Genomic DNA, 17,359 nt, shown 5'->3' with positions numbered 1-17,359 from the left:
AATCTGTCCATCTGACACTGAATGGAAACAACTTTTCTTGAAATAACAGTTTCACATCACCTCAGAATTCTTGTTTCTTTGTTTCATAAAACCAGTACTAGTCTAGTAAGAGCAGTGTAATTTACTGTCAGGAAATATTTACTGTGATTTCCCATGAGAGTTTAAAACGGAACAAAAGTTTTGTCACACAATAATTCAAACAGAAAAATCTTATGGCACATTTCAAAGGCTGACATCAAAGCAATTTTATGCAGATCCTCTTTGTAAATAGTTACAAATAATAGGCATGACACAAATATGACAGTTTCAGTATTTAATATTTAATATCCAATTTAAACATAAGTATTCAAAAGGAAATATTTTTACACTATTTCAGTAGTCACTTAGCTCAATAGCTGGTTGCAATAATCCTTAAAGTTTTCAGGAACTGGATGGAGCTATAAGCACGAAAACTCCCATTTTAAGTTAATGCATGACAAAGTTCCACTGCAACCCTCTGAAAACCAAAGAGTTATATTAAAAGAAATTCAGACACTGAAGTACATTGAAATGTATTGTGTCTTACACTAGAGTTTCTTACGCTACTGGTCAGAAACATGATGGTAACTTCAAAAGGCACTCTGAATTAAACTACAGTAACTCCGGTCTACAAGCATTTTAGAAGTGGAGTAGAAAAAACCAAAACCCTATACTCATATAAATTTCTTTTATCTCTGTCCTAGCCCCAGAGCAGTCAATTTATATTGCACTTTTAAAATATTCTGTGTAGGCTGTGATAAAAATCTAATATTTACACATTGTGTTTGTTAAAGAACAATGCATTACTGTGTAAAATATTTTAAGAACCAAGTTTAAACACTTATTCTTGTATTAATTAATATAACCAGAAGCTACATCAAATATTTTTTTTTCTTAGATCCTATTCTAGAAACATTTTTGGTCCTTCCTTCAAAAATTTTGTTATGCTGCAATTCATGTTTGTAACTGGTATCAATACTTGCCTCAAATTGCAGTACTTAGAAGATTTAAATAAATAAATACATAATTTCTAAAGAAGCAATAGCTTTGGAGTTCTGTAAACAAGCTGCTCTGGAAGGTCTGTAACAAGACTCAATTTGGCATGTTATGACTTTAATTGGCAATACCTTACAATTATACAACCTCTGCCAGGGTAGAAAACAGTTTGGTAGGCACATCTTATAAATCAGTCTGGGCAAAAGCCCAAAAAATACTGATTGTTTCCTAGGTCATATGAATAAATAAAAGTGGTTAGAGTAACATGATCCACTGAAACCAAAAATTACATTTATGTGATCCGTAGTTGGGGGGAAAGAAAAGAAAGTATATTCTTTTTAAAATACAATCTAAAGGAAATGAACAAGCCATAAATTACTATATAATAACCAAGATGTTCAGGACACAAAGGTTGGCAGAATAAAATGAGCATTATAAATTCATAGAAATACTGATCTACAGGACTAGTATCTTAGCTGCATCTCACCAGAAGACAATTATCACTCATTTCTCAATCCAAATTTGAAGAAACATTCTCAATCTGTGTTTGGTAAAACAAATTCAGTGCAAAGCACCAACTCTGATGAAATTTTCCTGACATCTAGGTTGCCCTACATTCCTGTTAAAATATGAGTAGCAATATGAAACAAACATACCAGATGCACAGTTATGCCATTTACTTACAAATTTACGTACATGCACGTTCTAGAAATTCAGGTGATGTCAGGAGGTCTCCTAGGCTGCATTGGATATATTTCATATAGTACAGTTGTAGTTTACATGTTCAATTACATGACATGCCCCAAGTGCTCTGTGTGCACACCTCTGTGCTTCTCTGGAGCTTTTTATTCTGTACTGAAGTGCTTCCTTTTGGTTTTCATCACTGAAAACTGATGGATTAGGAGAGCAAGGAAAAACTACTCTCAGGCTTTTGTGGAAAACACAGGATGTGCTCTTTACGATTGTTATTACTTGGTGAAATGATTAAATGTTTCTGTTTATAACCAAGAAGCAAGTTGGTTATCTTGCTGTTAGGAGACACCAAGAGCTGTCACAATATCTAATCTAAAGGCCTACTCTGTGTAGTTAATGGAGACTGCCAAGGGCAACTGCAAACCCTTCAACTCAGAAGCCTACCCTTTCTGGCTGCCCATAGAGACATGTTTCTGAGTTTGGTAATGAAAACTCCTTTCCTCCCCTTTCCCCCCAAACAGAGAATTAGAGGAACATCCAGTGCTAAACCAAATTAAACCTCTGTCCCACAGCTAATAAACTGCATGTCTTACAAGTGGAGATCAATGTTGTTTGAGAGAAAGCAAATAAGAATTCGTATCAAGAATTAATATAGCTCATTAAATAACTACACAAAGCAATTTGTCCTGAAATTAAACAGGTAAGCTGCAACTGTACTGTATCATACACATTAAAGTTAATTGTAACTGGGCTAACACCCACATCTGCCTTTCTCTTGCTCCTCATTCAGTTGTTCTGTAGAGCTGTGCCCATTGGAGCGCACTACCCCTTCAGGGATCCAGGATTTATCCACACATCGTTCCATGCGCTTCATAATGAGGTCAAGCAGAGTTTCAATGGCTTTGCTTACATTATTCCCATTTGCTGCACTGGTTTCAAAATATGGTATTCTGCAGGAGACAAAAAATATAACCTTACATCATACAGTTGTCACTCACGGGAGAAAAAAACCACAGTATTACTGCCACGTACTTAGAACTCACACTAAGACTGTCACTGCTACTCCATAGCAGAAAGACACTAAGTGCTCAGTGGTCTGAAATGCAAAAGAAATTAATGAAATGGCTGACTGAAGGTAGGGCAGAAAGGCAAATGTTAATGGAGTCCACAATTTATAGAGGCACTTGTCAGCATGATCCCAAAATTGTGCTCCTGAGGTCTGTTTTTTTAAACTCCGTTCCCTGCAAGAGATGCGGTTACTCCAGAGCTGATGTGCATAGAAGTCAGTAAGGAGAACACTTGTGCACACAAGGACATATAAAGTAATTGCAGGAGAAGGAATGCTGCTACGGCCATTCCTCTGCAGGCAAGGCACTAAAGACTCACAGTGTGATGGTACTCATCACTACAGAAGATGACTTTCTTCTGTTGACACCACAACTCTAAACTTTCTTACAGAAAAGAAGAAATCTCAGTGCTCAGAACACCTATGTCTTTGTCAAAAGTTTCTGGCACCTTGGTTTCTAAAGTACATTGCTTGTTTCTTTATTGCTGTGGATCAGGATGTTCCACTGTGGGTCCATAGGCTATTGCCTGCTCTGCTCCCCACAGCATGGTGCTACAGTGGCTGCATTTGTGTTACTGTCCAGGAAATTGATACCATCACTTCAGAATTTTAAGTATTTCTTACTTAACTTCAAGACCCAATGAGTGGCCAAAAGTCTCTTGCTGTGTCTGTGCAGGTCTCTTGCAATCAGTTTCAAATACATCACATATCCATATGAGGCCCTTCCACAGAAGGGGACATTCACTATCTCACACTTTAGTTACCAGAAGACTGTTCACTGCTGCAGGATTTATCTTGCCTCCCCTCAGGAGAAAGTGACTCCTAGCAGCCATCCTGTCTCATCTCTACAGGGCCGAGAACTTTGTAACTGCCTAAGGATTGGATGTGACCAAGGTCACATGGCTTTTAGCTCACTATTCCTAAATTAAATTGCATTTTCAGCCACAAAGATAAATACTTCATAAATTATTTTCAGAAGTCACATGCAAAGAGATTTAAGATATGGTCACATGCTATCTGCTGCTGCTTAAAATTTCTTGCTCCTTCACAAGCAGCTGGTTAAAGTACCACATGTACTTGCTGTTGTCTGTGTGACATGGACTTGACTTCAAACAAGCATTTTCACAGAAGGAAAAAGTAACTGTACTAAACCCATTTCTCTCTCAGACAGATGGTTTCTGATTTGCCTCCAATGATTCTTCAAGGCCAAGGCAAGCTAATTTGTGCCTAGTAAACATCATGACACAGCAGAAGACCTGCAGAACAAGGCAGTTTGCACTGAGGAGCCAGTGTTCCCACTACTGCCTGTCCTGTGGGCTTTACTTTGGAGCAGTTCTACTCTGTCCCTCCAGACAAAGGTGGATTAGTGGTTGGAGCACATAATTTAATTTAGCTTTCATTTGAGAAGGAATCCAGTTCATGTGCTAGAAAATTGCTCCACTATGTGAATGAAAACACAACACATGCATCAGATCATTTCCTTCAGAAATGTGTTTCTGATTCTCAGTGAAATGCAAAGGTAATCCAAAGATAAGCCCCACGGAAGAGTTAAGGGAGTATAAAAGTACAAATTAGTATCTGATAGGAACAAAGATTTCACATACTTCCTTCAGAGGCACATGACCTGTGCCTGGCAGGAAGGGGAAGGGCAAGGCTACCCTGTCTTCCTACTGGTCTGACTCATTTTTCAGACTCCCTGGGAGCCTGTGAGATTGCAGATGCTGCAGCACAGGTAAGAGCAAAGAAGTGACCCCATTACTCACCTGCCTCTCTAAACTCTCTCTTTTCCAGAAGGTTTGTGCAAATTTACACTGTCTACTGCCAAGCAAATAAAATTACCCAATCTCCAGTGCAAGATTACTCTAATACCAAGTACTTATTTTTAAGCAATGCAGAAAATAATAATCTCAGACACAAAAAAAGATATCATACCAGCCATTTAAGCATTCTAAAATGCTTATTCTCACAATAACCTTTCAGGATACAGAAAAAAAGCATTACAGAAAATATCTCATGCTGCTCAAAACACAGCAATAATTGGAAGAAAGTTACTTACCCATATTTTTCTGCAAGTTCCTTAGCATCTTCTTCCTTCACCATCCTTTGGTCCTCCAGGTCACTCTTGTTTCCACATAACACAATGTCTGGGTTTTCACAATATGCATGCATTTGTAGCTGACCTGGCAGCACCAACATGAAGAGGGGTCACAAGTCACTCACTGTCACACACAGCTCCTTAGGAACACTACCACAATCCAAGCTTGCTCTGCTGGCTCACAGCACTGAGGAGCCAGAGAACAGGTGGGCTTCCACTGTCACATACCCAGTGAAAACCCCAGGGAAACAGAAGCCTGGCAAAGTTAGCACAGAAACTTGTACATTTGCAGCTGAAGGAGTTACACTCACTAAGCATCTACAGTGAGCTGCCAGGAAAGGATCTGCTTCCCTCTCCAGAGGGATGATGCAGTTTGGGAACTCCTTTGCCTAGATATACCAGCCAAGTAACATTTGCCTTCCATTAAGTTTTGCTGACAAAGCTTCAGGTGATTCAAAATACTTCTGCATAGGCTTCCCACACACTTAAATTACTGAATAGCACTAGAGCCAGGGATAGGATATTGTCTCAGCTTTCTTTTATATAGGTTAAAATCCAAGTTCAGTAGGCAAAGCTGAATTTCAGGTGAGCTCCTATTAGGAGCTATTACAATTATAATACATTTACATTATTTTACTGAGAAAGCCATAAAAACCTGTATTTTAAGCTCTAATTCTCAGTGAGACTCCATATTTACAAACATAACCCCCACACCTCATTCCACCAAGGGAAAGACAGAAAGACAGAAAGACAGAAAGACAGAAAGACAGAAAGACAGAAAGACAGAAAGACAGAAAGACAGAAAGACAGAAAGACAGAAAGACAGAAAGACAGAAAGACAGAAAGACAGAAAGAAAAAAAGAAAAAAAAAAAAAAGCCATACTTATCCAGTTCCTGACATTCAGAAAGCTTTGCTCATTTGTCAGATCAAAGAGTAGAAGAAACCCCATGGCATCTCTGAAGAAAGCTGTAGTCAAGCTACGAAACCTAGACCAGCAAAGTGAAATTAATTTCCCCATCTGACAAGTTACTTTGAAAACATAATTGCTTACAGTTAGAGAATAACTGAGGTAACTTAAGACTGAATGAACCAGAAGGAAATATTCATAGTTGTTTTGCTGAGGCAGGGACTGTATAAGAAAAATTGCTAACATTACTGTGGCCTAATCAAGGCCTAAGGCATCAAGGAGACATGAGTGTGAGAGCTTTAAACAGTCTTCTACTATAAAGCATGCCTTGATCAAGACTCAAAAATTAAAACAATAATGAAGTTCTAACTTTGAACAAAAATTTATCCCCTATACACATCAGTCCTTGAATTTAAGACTAACAACCACAAAAATGCTAGTCTTTTGATAGGCCAAAAGAAAAGAATCCTTTGAGATGCTTTTGCCTGTCTGACTTTCCCAAGACATCAACATATTTACAGAAACTTAAGAGAACTTTAAAAAGACAAGCTTTAAAAGTGTCTATATGTGCTGGCTATGAAAAAAAAAAGACTAAAAAGCAAGAAGTACAGGTTTTGTGTTCTACAGTTGTAAATTACAGTTAGAATTTAATGGGTACTCATAGGAAGCTTTCCATTGCTCCCATTGGACCATACCTCTCCTGCCCTGCAGTGTCCCAGAGCTGAAGATGGATCCTCTGTCCTCTGCCACCAACACCATCTGGCCCATTGGGTCTATACACCTGGAAAAGGTAAATTTGCAAGACTGTTACCAGTCCAGCTGCTGTAGAACACAAAAGAACTGACATTTAAAGTCATTAAATGCAACAAAATTAGCACTGCTGATGCACAGACCACAACTACAACTCAATCCTCCGCTTTGTAAGGCAAAAGTAGCATGAGATGCATTTTAATATTGCATCCAATTAAACATTTAAAAATAAGTGTAAAAAGAAAACTGCAAAACCAGGGCCCAATAGACTAGGGACTCCAGACAGATATTTAGAGCCATAAGACACGATGAATTTTTGTATTATGATTTTCTGGGTTTTTTACTACCTTTCATGATGCTCAAAATAAAATATAAGAAAGCAACAATGCAATCTGGCAATGTATTTGTAGCAGTAGCAGAACCTCATTAGCAAACAGGATATACTCAACAGATAATGACATCTTTACTTAGCTGCCAAAATGCTGTTGAAAAATTGCTGAGGGTAGATCTTATCAGATCACGGCTTATAAAGCAGAAATTGGATGATAAAAATAAAAGCTGCAGCATTTGCTCGGCATGAAAAAATAAATAAGGGCATCTATTAGTCTTGGAAGGATCAGATGAAAATAGTCTCATTTCTTGTTTAGAATGCTTCAAGTTAAGTCATCTTCGTTACCTTCAAATGTCATTGTATCTAAGCTTACAAGAGCTACAAACAGAATTCCACAAATTCAGCAAGTTTATGTATTATAAGATTCAGGCTCTGAAGCCTAAACCTTATCCTCAGTTATCAAATATACTGATCAAGTAAGCCACCATGTTTACAATCCCACAAAAAGAAGAGTGATTTACTCAAGAGACCAGTTTGGCATTTAACTAAGATATCAAGTCCTTGAACTACTGTGGTGCATGTTGTGCATCAAAAACCAGTCTGCACAATGCCCATGACACCATCCAGATTTCTGGACACGGAAAATCACCAGGCTACAACGAAAGACATTTAATACCTGTATGTAACAATAAAAAGCTTCTGCCAACTCCATTTCTCAGAGCAGTAAGGACCAGCATCCAATTTGTTATGATATTCTAGTGCTCAGCTTCATATCAAAGTACATTTGCTTAGTTTAATAACAATTCAGGGGTTGAAAAAAAGCAACTTTATATTTCATAATTCTTCTCTGCTAGTGGTGACTGCTTAGGAAGCCAGATCAGCTGCATGTACCACTTCATCCACATGTTTAAAAAACTGCACCTTTGTTTAGTAGCCATTTCAGTTCATACCCAGCAAAAACATTTTACTACAGTTCAGTCCTTCATTGTGAAAGGAGTTCAACAGTAGAAGTGCTACTCCAGGTACTGTGTGCACAAGTCACAGAGTAGACACACTTATCAACACCTGCTGAGCAGAAAGAAGTGGTTTCTTAGAATCAGCTCTTTAATTTCTGGGGTCTGTACACAGCAATGACAAAAATAGCCAGGTCAGATGAGGCCTTTCCTGTCACAAAATGAAGCACACAGTAACACTGATTGGAGGCCTACATGCAGACAGACACCATTTTCAAGTAGCACATTCTTCATACAAACTCACCACTCTCTTTTCCCGAAAGTCAATGCCCACCGTTGTGATAAATTTGGAATTAAATTTGCCATCAGTATATTGGTAAAGAAGGCTGGTCTTTCCTACTCCAGAATCACCGAGCGCTAGGAATTTTATGAGGTAATCGTAATCCCCATCAGACATAGTGAGAATTCAGGCGGCACCTTAAAAAGCAAAGCAAAAAGGAATAGTTAGTTCAGAGCTCTGCCAGGACTTCTGACAAATGTTTAAAATACAAATCACTCCCTGAACTGCAAAGCAGCAAGTGGTGGGGCCAGTTCTATGCTCCTTTATACCAACTTCACTTTAAACTCTCAATTACACAAATTACCAATATCAAATCCAGCTGTGACTGAAAAAGTGCATCTTTAGTTTTATTACATTCCTCTTATTGGAAAGGGAAGGCAACACAATTTTAACTTCCCCAATCAAGGCTGAAAATCAAGGTCAAACTATTCAAGGTATCTGGAACATAAACTGCAGAACTGTTTTTAATCCTTCTGGAAGCTGGTAAAAGCTACTTAATTGTACTAGCAATGCAATTCTGGTCTCATAGTCACTATGGCATTAGTAACATGAAAAAAAAAATCCTGGACTGTCCACTATATTTAAACAAAATTTACAGTAATTTTCTATTAATGTTTTTTTTTTTTTAGTCTTGAATAAGACTTTTCTTTTTGTTGTTGAATTTTTTGTTTTAAGGAAGAATGTCCAGTTTTTAAAGTTTTTGTTGTGATGCTAGCTAGCCATTCAAACTGAATCTTGATCCTGAATTGACATTAAACAAATACACACATTTTTTTCCATGACTCATTACACATTTAAGAAATTTCTCTCTTTTTTCTGTTTTTTTAAAAATAACCGTAGTCTTTATAGTCTGATCTAGGTGCAGGAACAACTAAAGTGTGTAACAAAAATCACTGGCAAATTTCATGTGTACTAGAAAAGCTGATGTAAGTGCACAGGCACTTTCCTGTTGAGTAGCTACTGAGCCTCCCTCCCCCAAAACAAACAGTAGAGAGCTGCCTTGTGTTGTGTTCAAAGACATGAACATGAAAAGATAAGCCTAAAATAACCACTCTAAAAGAAACAGAAAACCGGCATAAAATTGCCTCATATGAAGGACAGAAAAAGATGCCAAAAATACAAAAAAAATAGACTATGAAATAAAATTTTCAAAGAGTAATATCTGCTGTTTCAACTGTAAGTATTTTTGGAATTACTTGTAGTTTGAACTAGATAAAGATATTAATTTCAAGTCAAACACTGCAGTAGTTTGCATCAATGGCAAAACACCAATTCATTTCTTGAATATCAACTCACAGCTTGAGGTCTAGAACAAACTGTGTCTCCAGCATGTGGGCGTCAATCACCACCATTCAGCTAAAACCTTAACCATCTTAAAAGCTTCACACCTTTATAATTGTGCCGCTCTTGGTCACAAGTCAGAACTGCGTCTGGCTGATGTGGCCATAAGCAGCTTACTAAAAAGCAGACACTGGTCAGATTTACCCCAGATATTCTCCAGCTGAAGAGTCAGTGGAAAGCAGCTGACACTTTTTTCCCTTTCTGAAAAGCACTGAAATCTCTTTCCCAGCCAATGTATATTTCACATGATGCCATCAGTGCCAGTAAAAGCTTGCAGGAAGAGGGTTTAGGTGACAGAGTTCACACTCCCTACTACGCCACAGCCAGCTAATTCACATTCTACTGTTGCGTTTTAACCAAAGTTTTGCAATAGAGTAGAAGGCAGAAAGGGAGAGCCCTGCAGAAAGAATGAGCTTTTTACATAAATGCACCACAACTACAGGACTGCATCCACCACATAGATCTGAAGGAGCAGCATGTTCAAGCAAGTTGAACAGGCAGCCCAAACACTGACATAAGAACGTTTTCAGAAGAAATTAAGAATCCTGATCCATTAGACACACTCACATGTATCAGCAGAAATAATTTGGGGGGAGCTTGTTTCATTTTTTAAATCCTCTCCCCTGTTGGAGAAGGAAAAAAAGTAAAACCAGATCACCTACCTTGTAGCTCTGCTAAACTCTTTTCATTGAAATGTACCAGAAGAAAAGGAAAAGTATTTTTAAAAACAGAGATGGATTTTTCTAAAGACTGCATTTGATTTAGACTTCCATCTCACACAGGGTGTTTCCTTTGCCCTCATATTCTCAAAGGGCTAAGAGCTGTGTAAGCTCATCCTCTACTCAAGCACATGTTCTTTCAGTCTCAAGATCCCTAAATTAATTGTTGCTTTAAAAGACTTAGGTGTAAATCTTAGGGCCAGTATATTACACTAAGACAAGCTTGCTTCGTGCCTTTTACTGTGCTGTGCCACCTGCCAGAGGTATTTGCCTTGTCCCGTTGGTTTTCTGTTGGGTGGCTATAGATGTACAGAACATAATTTTAATACCAAGTACCAATGACAGTGCAGCTGATCACTGCTGATTTCCCATGCACCCTGTGCAAGACCACACAGAGGAAGCAAGGGCACTGCAGCTGTGCCACAGAGCTGTAGGGAACTCTTGCAGTTCAGCTGAACCTTCCACTGGACAGGGCTGTGTGAAAGCTCTGGCCAAAACAGAAAGGTCAAGATTAGGCCTTGGGGAAGTAAAACCTGAAGGTAATTCCTAGTGTCATATCTGATTTGTAAAGTGTCTTTCAGAACAAACACACTTCATCATTTGGCCCACTCAGTTCTCCCTGTGGTTGGTACAAAATACTATTTCAAACAGACTGACAGAGGGTGAGGAACCCTTCACAGGAAGGGTTCTAAAATGCCTTCTAAAAGATTTGCTTGAGAAGGAAATTTTCTCCTTTGGTTTTGAAATGCACACACCTCTCACTGCACCCTATAATGTCAATCTATTATTCAAATATCTCCAGGGAGTGGTTCTTGTGAAACCCTGCACAGTTAACCTATCCTCGGAGACATGTAAAGAGCTATTTTCATAGCAGTTTCAAGCCTTGTCCTCCTCCCTGTACAAATATTTAAAAACTGATCTCCACCCTCCACTTCCGAGACCTGCAGTCCTGGTGTCCAGACACATTCAGTTTCACATAACAGAAATCAGAATATATTCACTGCAAAGTATATTCACATCAAAAACTGCTGTGAAGTTTTTAAAAATCATGGCCCTGTTGCTAAATTCCATCCCATTTTTTTCTTCCAATTTTGCATTTTTTTTTTTTTAATTAGGCTTTATAGCTTCACATTTTCCAGTCTTTCCTTCCACTTTTCCATACCTCGTATATCAGGAGAGTAGGAGGTAGAAAAGGAAAATTCTGAAAAAACTAATGATACAATTAGAATTCACCAGGTCACCAAAAGAAAACTGTTCCCAAATCTTGCTTCTAAGAGTAAGAACTCCTTGGTTAAAAAAAAAAAAAAAAACACCACACACTAATGGACACAGTTTTAAGCTCCATGTCAAGCTCTCCACAGTTTTTCCTATTGTAAATCCTCCTGAAATCCCATTCAGCTCTGGCTTTGCACTTTGCCTGGTATGCAGATGGACAAGAGCTATGAACAAGTGCTGGAAAAGCTCCACTGGCCTTTTCCATGGCTGACAGGACCCCCACAGCCAGCACTGGAGTTGTGCCTGTACAGTTGCTGCTCTGGAGCCTCCACACACACAGAGATCAGGCCTTATCAAGAAGGGATTCTCTCCAAATCAAGTGCTCCTCTTGTTCCCTGCATTTCCTAGTCTGATGTACTTTCACATTACAGACATCAGTGTTAATGGGTTCATCTTTTTGCCTCTGGGACACAGATATCACAGCACTATTGTGTGATAAAACATCCCCGACTATGGCAGAGTTGCTCCTGTATAAATTAAGGAAATTGGCTTGGCATGCAGGATTTCCCCTGTGTAGTATGGGAATAGGTGATATGCTTCCTGAACTGGCCTTACACAAAACATGCAACTCTTGTGCTGCTACTGAGCTGATGGACAGAAGGAAAAAGGAAGAAGGCAAAAAAAGATGAATACATGGAAACACAAGCCAAAAAAACCAAAAGCATTTATCTGCAAATAAAAACATGTATACATACACACAGTGTAAAATTCAGGAAATCTGAACATGCCCCCCTAATCAGACAATCCTCAAGCACATCAGTTTAAAGTAAGGTATACCACTTACCCCAAACTCTGCAAAAGAAATAGTTAGGGCACACTGGAGATAGTACTTCCAGTAGGAGTACTTTTCCAGCACCACCTCTTCAGCACACAGCCAAGAGGTTTACGTGTCAGCTGTTTGCATCCACGTTGATGGGAGCTCAGAGATAAAGAGGTGTGCCCATGTCTGTGTCTAGGAGGGTGCTGCCTCACTGGCAAGCAATTACACAGCTCACATGTCCCTTTTATTCCTAGAGGCAAACAGCATTTCAAAAGAGATTTGTGCAAGACCTACCTTGGAACAGATCTAAAGTTGCTGCAAAATCACCCACACACCTTTAAACAATTACATTGTTCCCAGCAGGGGTTTTCATTCAAAAATGCATTAATGATGGAGTATATGGATCACACCTGTTCAGTTATAGCTTTACATTCTTTACCTCTGGTTTGAAAATACAGTAGTCTTTAATGTAAATTGTTTCCTTTCTGTCGAGGCTCCATGCTTATGATTAGAGTTGACATGAGCATTGGGGAAAAATGAATCCAAAATCTCCCAAAGACAGAAAAAGAAGACACTACAGGTCTCTCGGTGGGCAATAATGCATTTCTACAGATTTGATTATTCTGCAAGTGCACATCAATTCATACAAAAATTTTTTTTCACCAAGGCACTACACAAAACTAAACTTTGAGAGTGTTTTATGTGTCACTCCATCTGTTCCAGCAGAAAAAGTGAGAAAGTGATCCAGAGTGCAGAGGAGTAAGTTCAGTAATCCTGTCACACCAGCACTGCCACCACACTGCAGCAAGGCAATAACCACATTCCTGCTCGGCGTGGGCAAAGCACACGGAATGGCCTCACCCTGCTCTAAGGCTCCAGCAGCACCTGAGTGCTTGAAGAACTGGTCAGTCAGACACCAGCCAGCTCTGTCCAAACAAGGGACGGAGATTTAAATAATGTTCCTGCTTAGTCAGCACTTTGTTAGACGTGCGTTGTTAAAAGCTGCCAGATCCGTACAAATGTAATGTAGCACATCATGACAACAATTCTTCATAAACTCAAGTACCTGCTGTGCTGGGGGAAGAGAACTAATGAATAAACACTTCACTAAAATGTTCTGAGCTGCACTATTGTTTTTCTTAGGAAAATGTATTACCTGGCTTGCTTTAGTTTTAGTCAAAATGACACTTTCTGTAACTTCTGGGGCTTTTCTGTAACATAAACAACATGAAAAAAAAATACTCCTTGGTTACTTTCAATTGCTTTACCTGACATTTTACTGTTACAATGTTTTTAGTTTCAACTGTATAGGAATTCTAAAGAATGGCAAGATCACAGTCTAAGAAGTGCCTATTTCTTGGAAAGATCTAACTAGTTTTAAGGGTGCTCAAAATACATAAGAACCTGCAAAACTAAATACAAAACCACAGGCTGAGAAGTTTTAGCCTCCAAACGCTGATGTCACAGCTGAAGGTGCTCTACAACTATTATTCAGCATCGCTGCAACCGCAGCATTTTGAGAGCACAAACTGACGGGCACAGAAAGCACAGTGAGAATGAGTTACTACAGGAGATGCCAGGCAGAGTAGGGGGCACAAAAGGGAAGCAGCAGGTCTGTGGTGAGAACCTTGCACAACAGGCCAGGTAAGGAACTAGCAGATTCTGAACTATGTTTCCAGGAAACCAGGAGACACTAGGAATGGAGAAGCCAGGAAATGAAACAACAGTTCGTTTTGCAATTGCATTTCAGCATCTCCAACCCAACAATCAGGCAGCTGGATTTCAAAGGTTATCTCAGTTACACAAATGAATGAAAAGCAGCATGGAACTGGAAAAAATGAAGAATGAAAGCAGGAATATTGCAGTTGGTTATTCAACACTCCCCATACAGGAGGACCTTTGTGCAGCTTCAATTTCTGCACAAAAAGCACAGCACCATCTCTGTTCCCTCATCACTTCCTAACATTTTCATGCTCCATGGTAAGGAAATACTGTAGATAAAAGATTTGTAATGCTATGTGATGAAAATAGTTGATCTGTCCCCATCAAGAACTTTTGCCTCACAAGTTACCTCTTTTCACTCTCATCAGAAGCTGCTTTCAGGTTAGAGCATTGAAGCAAACATCTGTATAAAGTGAACAAACTCCAGAGAAACTGGGTAAAGTAAAGCAAGCTTTTTTTTTTTAAGCAGTTCCACACTATTTACTCCATCCTCAGCCATTCCCCTCTTCCTCTAATAAATACATTAAGCCACGCTGGCTTCCAAGTGCTTCCATGCTTTTCCACTAGCTTATAAACAGGAAATTCAGAGCAATGCTCAGCACCCTCCCTAATGTGACAATTCTGACCACCTTGGGCCCCACCTCCTTCCTCACAGCCTAACCTTAACATCTAGAATACATCACTGCACTGTACCTAGTCTTCACAGGATCAAGGAATTATTAAGGACAGTCTTACACAGATACACAAATTTTCCAACTGTTTCTGACAAAACAGGAGCCACAAGGGTTTCACCCACTAAGATGGTAATATTCACAGGTGGGAAATATCCAGGAGTCTGACCATCTACTGATTCAGCAGCACTTTCTAATTCAGAAGGGCAAGAAAAAAGAGCACACTTCTATTTCTGCCCACACAAATAGCCACCAAAGGGTAAAGAAGAAGCGAATAAGAATTACACAGGATAATAAGAATTGCTTATTTCTTTAAGGAATGGTTTGGTTTTCCAGGAGATAATGATCTCCAGCAGATAAGCAAACACATGAAAATGCAGAATAAGAGGAAAAATAATTATTTTTTTTAAATCTAAAAGCTGAAAAAGGAAGCAGTTTCATATGTGCTGGTAGAATATTAATGAAATGGCATCTCAAAGAAAACATGTGCAAGTACTCATGCTAAAGAAAGTGTAAGTTATGCTCTGCCTATATGGGTGATTCAGTAGACTGCAATACATGTTAGTCAGGCTAGGTTCTTTGTTTAATTCCATTAAAGCACGCACTGTAAACGGCCAGAGGAAAATATTTGCAGCTTCTCAAAAAAACCCGATATAGATATATTTCTCGTTTGCAACAGGAAAGTTATCAGCTACCTTCTACCTTGTCTCATAGCCCAGATAACCTGGAATACAGAAAATAATTCTCCAAGAGGTTACAGTGCCAAACCTGTGAAGGATACCAGATACATCTTGCATTAGAGAGGAATAAACCAGCAAAATAAATTACTCTGATTAGGACAATTAGAAGTCAATGGAGAAGGTCAACTACCAGACACTGAAGATACCTCCTACTCATTGTTAGATAAAAGTGAAGACCACACAAATATGATACAAATGGGACTATAAAACTACATCATTCATCTAACATTATGTGGGAAAGCACACAAAGGGGTGAGGCAGGAAAGAACTGCAGTGCAGAATTTAATCCACCTTTTCATCCTTTGGGTTGAGAAATACACAGGGTTTTTGTTTTTCATAGGAAGTAAACACTTCCTTGCTAATCTGGTTGTTAATTGGAAGATACAACAACTTAATTTTCAGCAGCCACTCCATTATTGCTTTTCTGTAATATTGAGATCTAAACTAACAGGGGTCACAGTATAGAGGATTTCTGACATTTTGTTCTTCTTGTTATTTCTTAGCAAGTTAAATGCTTTCTCATTATTTAGGTGCCATTGAAATATCCAAAAATTTTGAAGTCCATCAGAAGTTTTCTGAAAGCAGCTAATCACAAGGCATCATGGCCTTTTGGAAAGGACTAATGTCATTATTTTTCCAGCAACCAGTGAAAACCTCCTGTTCCCCAGAACATTTTCTGGTTATCAAAGTTACTGACTGAACAACTAAACCATATCCATTTCTAGTGAGATGGAAAACTCTATTATCTATGGATATCAGGCACAATATTAGGAACAATAAAAAGTTACTGATGAAAATATTTAATCAGAGGGATTTCTTAAATGAATGTGGTAAAAAGGACAAAATCAGTTCATAGTTATCTGTGGGAAAGCATGGGAAACGGTCAGTTAAAATTCTGTCCAGCAACTTGGAAAGGTTATTCTTCTACTCCCCAAATCCAGCATCACAGGACAGTCAGAGATGCTAAGCAAGGAAGGATACACAATGGACAGAGATGGAAGGATAGATCTAGATTGATAAAACTGAGGCTCACAGCTAGCATTCACTTCTCCCAATCTTTTAAAAATCAGAAAATCTTGACAGGAGCATCCTTGCAGGTGCAGAGCTCACTGGACCTACCTGAGATCATGCTGCCATGGGGAGCCAGTGAGAGCAGTGCTGGCAGCAGGACACTTCAAAGAGTTTGGGAGGTGGGTGGCAGCTGTGAATAATCTGCTCCTAAGAGGTCTCAAAAAGAAACTGAGCCTTTAATTTCAGAGTCTATAGCTACAGTCTAAGAAAGATTTTTAGCCAGTACTGAGCAGAACTTGTTCAGTAAACATGTTTGGAGATAGTGAGTGTATGTGATGATTCCCTGTTTCATAAATGCTATGAAAAGGTTAGAAATACCTTGCTGAGAATACTCTGGCCATAACTTAAAATGCCCATTACATAATAAAACACCACTTCTGCCTGAAATAGGCTGTATTCAATAGGCCACAACCTGTTCTCTTCATGAAGTCACTAATGTGCAACAGCAAAGCAGAAATCTTCACGTGAAAGCAAGACACAGCCACTTTGGGGCATGCTTGTGGCTCAAAAGTATCACTCAAACTAAAACAAAGCTAAAACTAAGGTGTTTGAGTGGGCTTTTCTTTCAAGAATTAAAAGCCAAGCCCCGACTTCCACCCTGTCCTCCAGTTGAACAGCTCCAGAACTGCAGCACAAAGTACCACTGCCCAAGCCTGCTACCGAGGCCCTGCTGTCTGCCAAACTACTCAGAGTGCTTTGGCAAAATGCTGGCTTCAATTCCTGTCCCAGCACAGCTTTCTAGACCCTCAGGGAAGGCATAATTCAAAAGAAGCACTGATTAAGCAGGCTGAACTGCTCAACACAAAGCTTCCATTCAAAAAGCCTGCTGTTTTTCAACTTGAGTTGCCAATAATATTTATCTCACTGTTCAGATCAGAATCCCATAATACAGCATGAATTTTAGTTAAAT

General features: G+C 39.0%; 2 protein-coding genes across 4 annotated transcripts in view; one reads left to right on the top strand and one right to left on the bottom strand.

Annotated features, from left to right (window-relative positions):
* Nucleotides 1-298: 298 nt before the first annotated feature.
* Nucleotides 299-17,359, bottom strand: part of RAB27A (RAB27A, member RAS oncogene family) — a 33,306-nt gene continuing 16,245 nt past the window's right edge. For all 3 annotated transcript variants that reach the window (XM_053988483.1, XM_053988482.1, XM_053988481.1), the window contains 5 exons: nucleotides 8,115-8,287; nucleotides 6,472-6,557; nucleotides 5,752-5,855; nucleotides 4,830-4,953; nucleotides 299-2,657 (listed from right to left, as the gene is read on the bottom strand). In XM_053988483.1, coding sequence (XP_053844458.1) covers nucleotides 2,459-2,657; nucleotides 4,830-4,953; nucleotides 5,752-5,855; nucleotides 6,472-6,557; nucleotides 8,115-8,267 — 666 coding nt within the window. In that variant the 5' untranslated portion in view covers nucleotides 8,268-8,287 and the 3' untranslated portion in view covers nucleotides 299-2,458. The remainder of the gene's footprint in view (nucleotides 2,658-4,829; nucleotides 4,954-5,751; nucleotides 5,856-6,471; nucleotides 6,558-8,114; nucleotides 8,288-17,359) is intronic.
* The window catches only part of PIGB (phosphatidylinositol glycan anchor biosynthesis class B), a 27,296-nt gene continuing 23,755 nt past the window's right edge, over nucleotides 13,819-17,359 (top strand). The window contains exon 1 of the mRNA XM_053988699.1: nucleotides 13,819-13,889. Coding sequence (XP_053844674.1) covers nucleotides 13,819-13,889 — 71 coding nt within the window. The remainder of the gene's footprint in view (nucleotides 13,890-17,359) is intronic.

Source organism: Vidua macroura, chromosome 12 (genome assembly GCF_024509145.1).
Source record: "Vidua macroura isolate BioBank_ID:100142 chromosome 12, ASM2450914v1, whole genome shotgun sequence".
In the NCBI taxonomy this organism is placed as follows: Eukaryota; Metazoa; Chordata; class Aves; order Passeriformes; family Viduidae; genus Vidua; species Vidua macroura.
The sequence above is the reverse complement of the archived record's forward strand: the minus strand, read 5'-3'. Positions and strand labels throughout refer to the sequence as shown.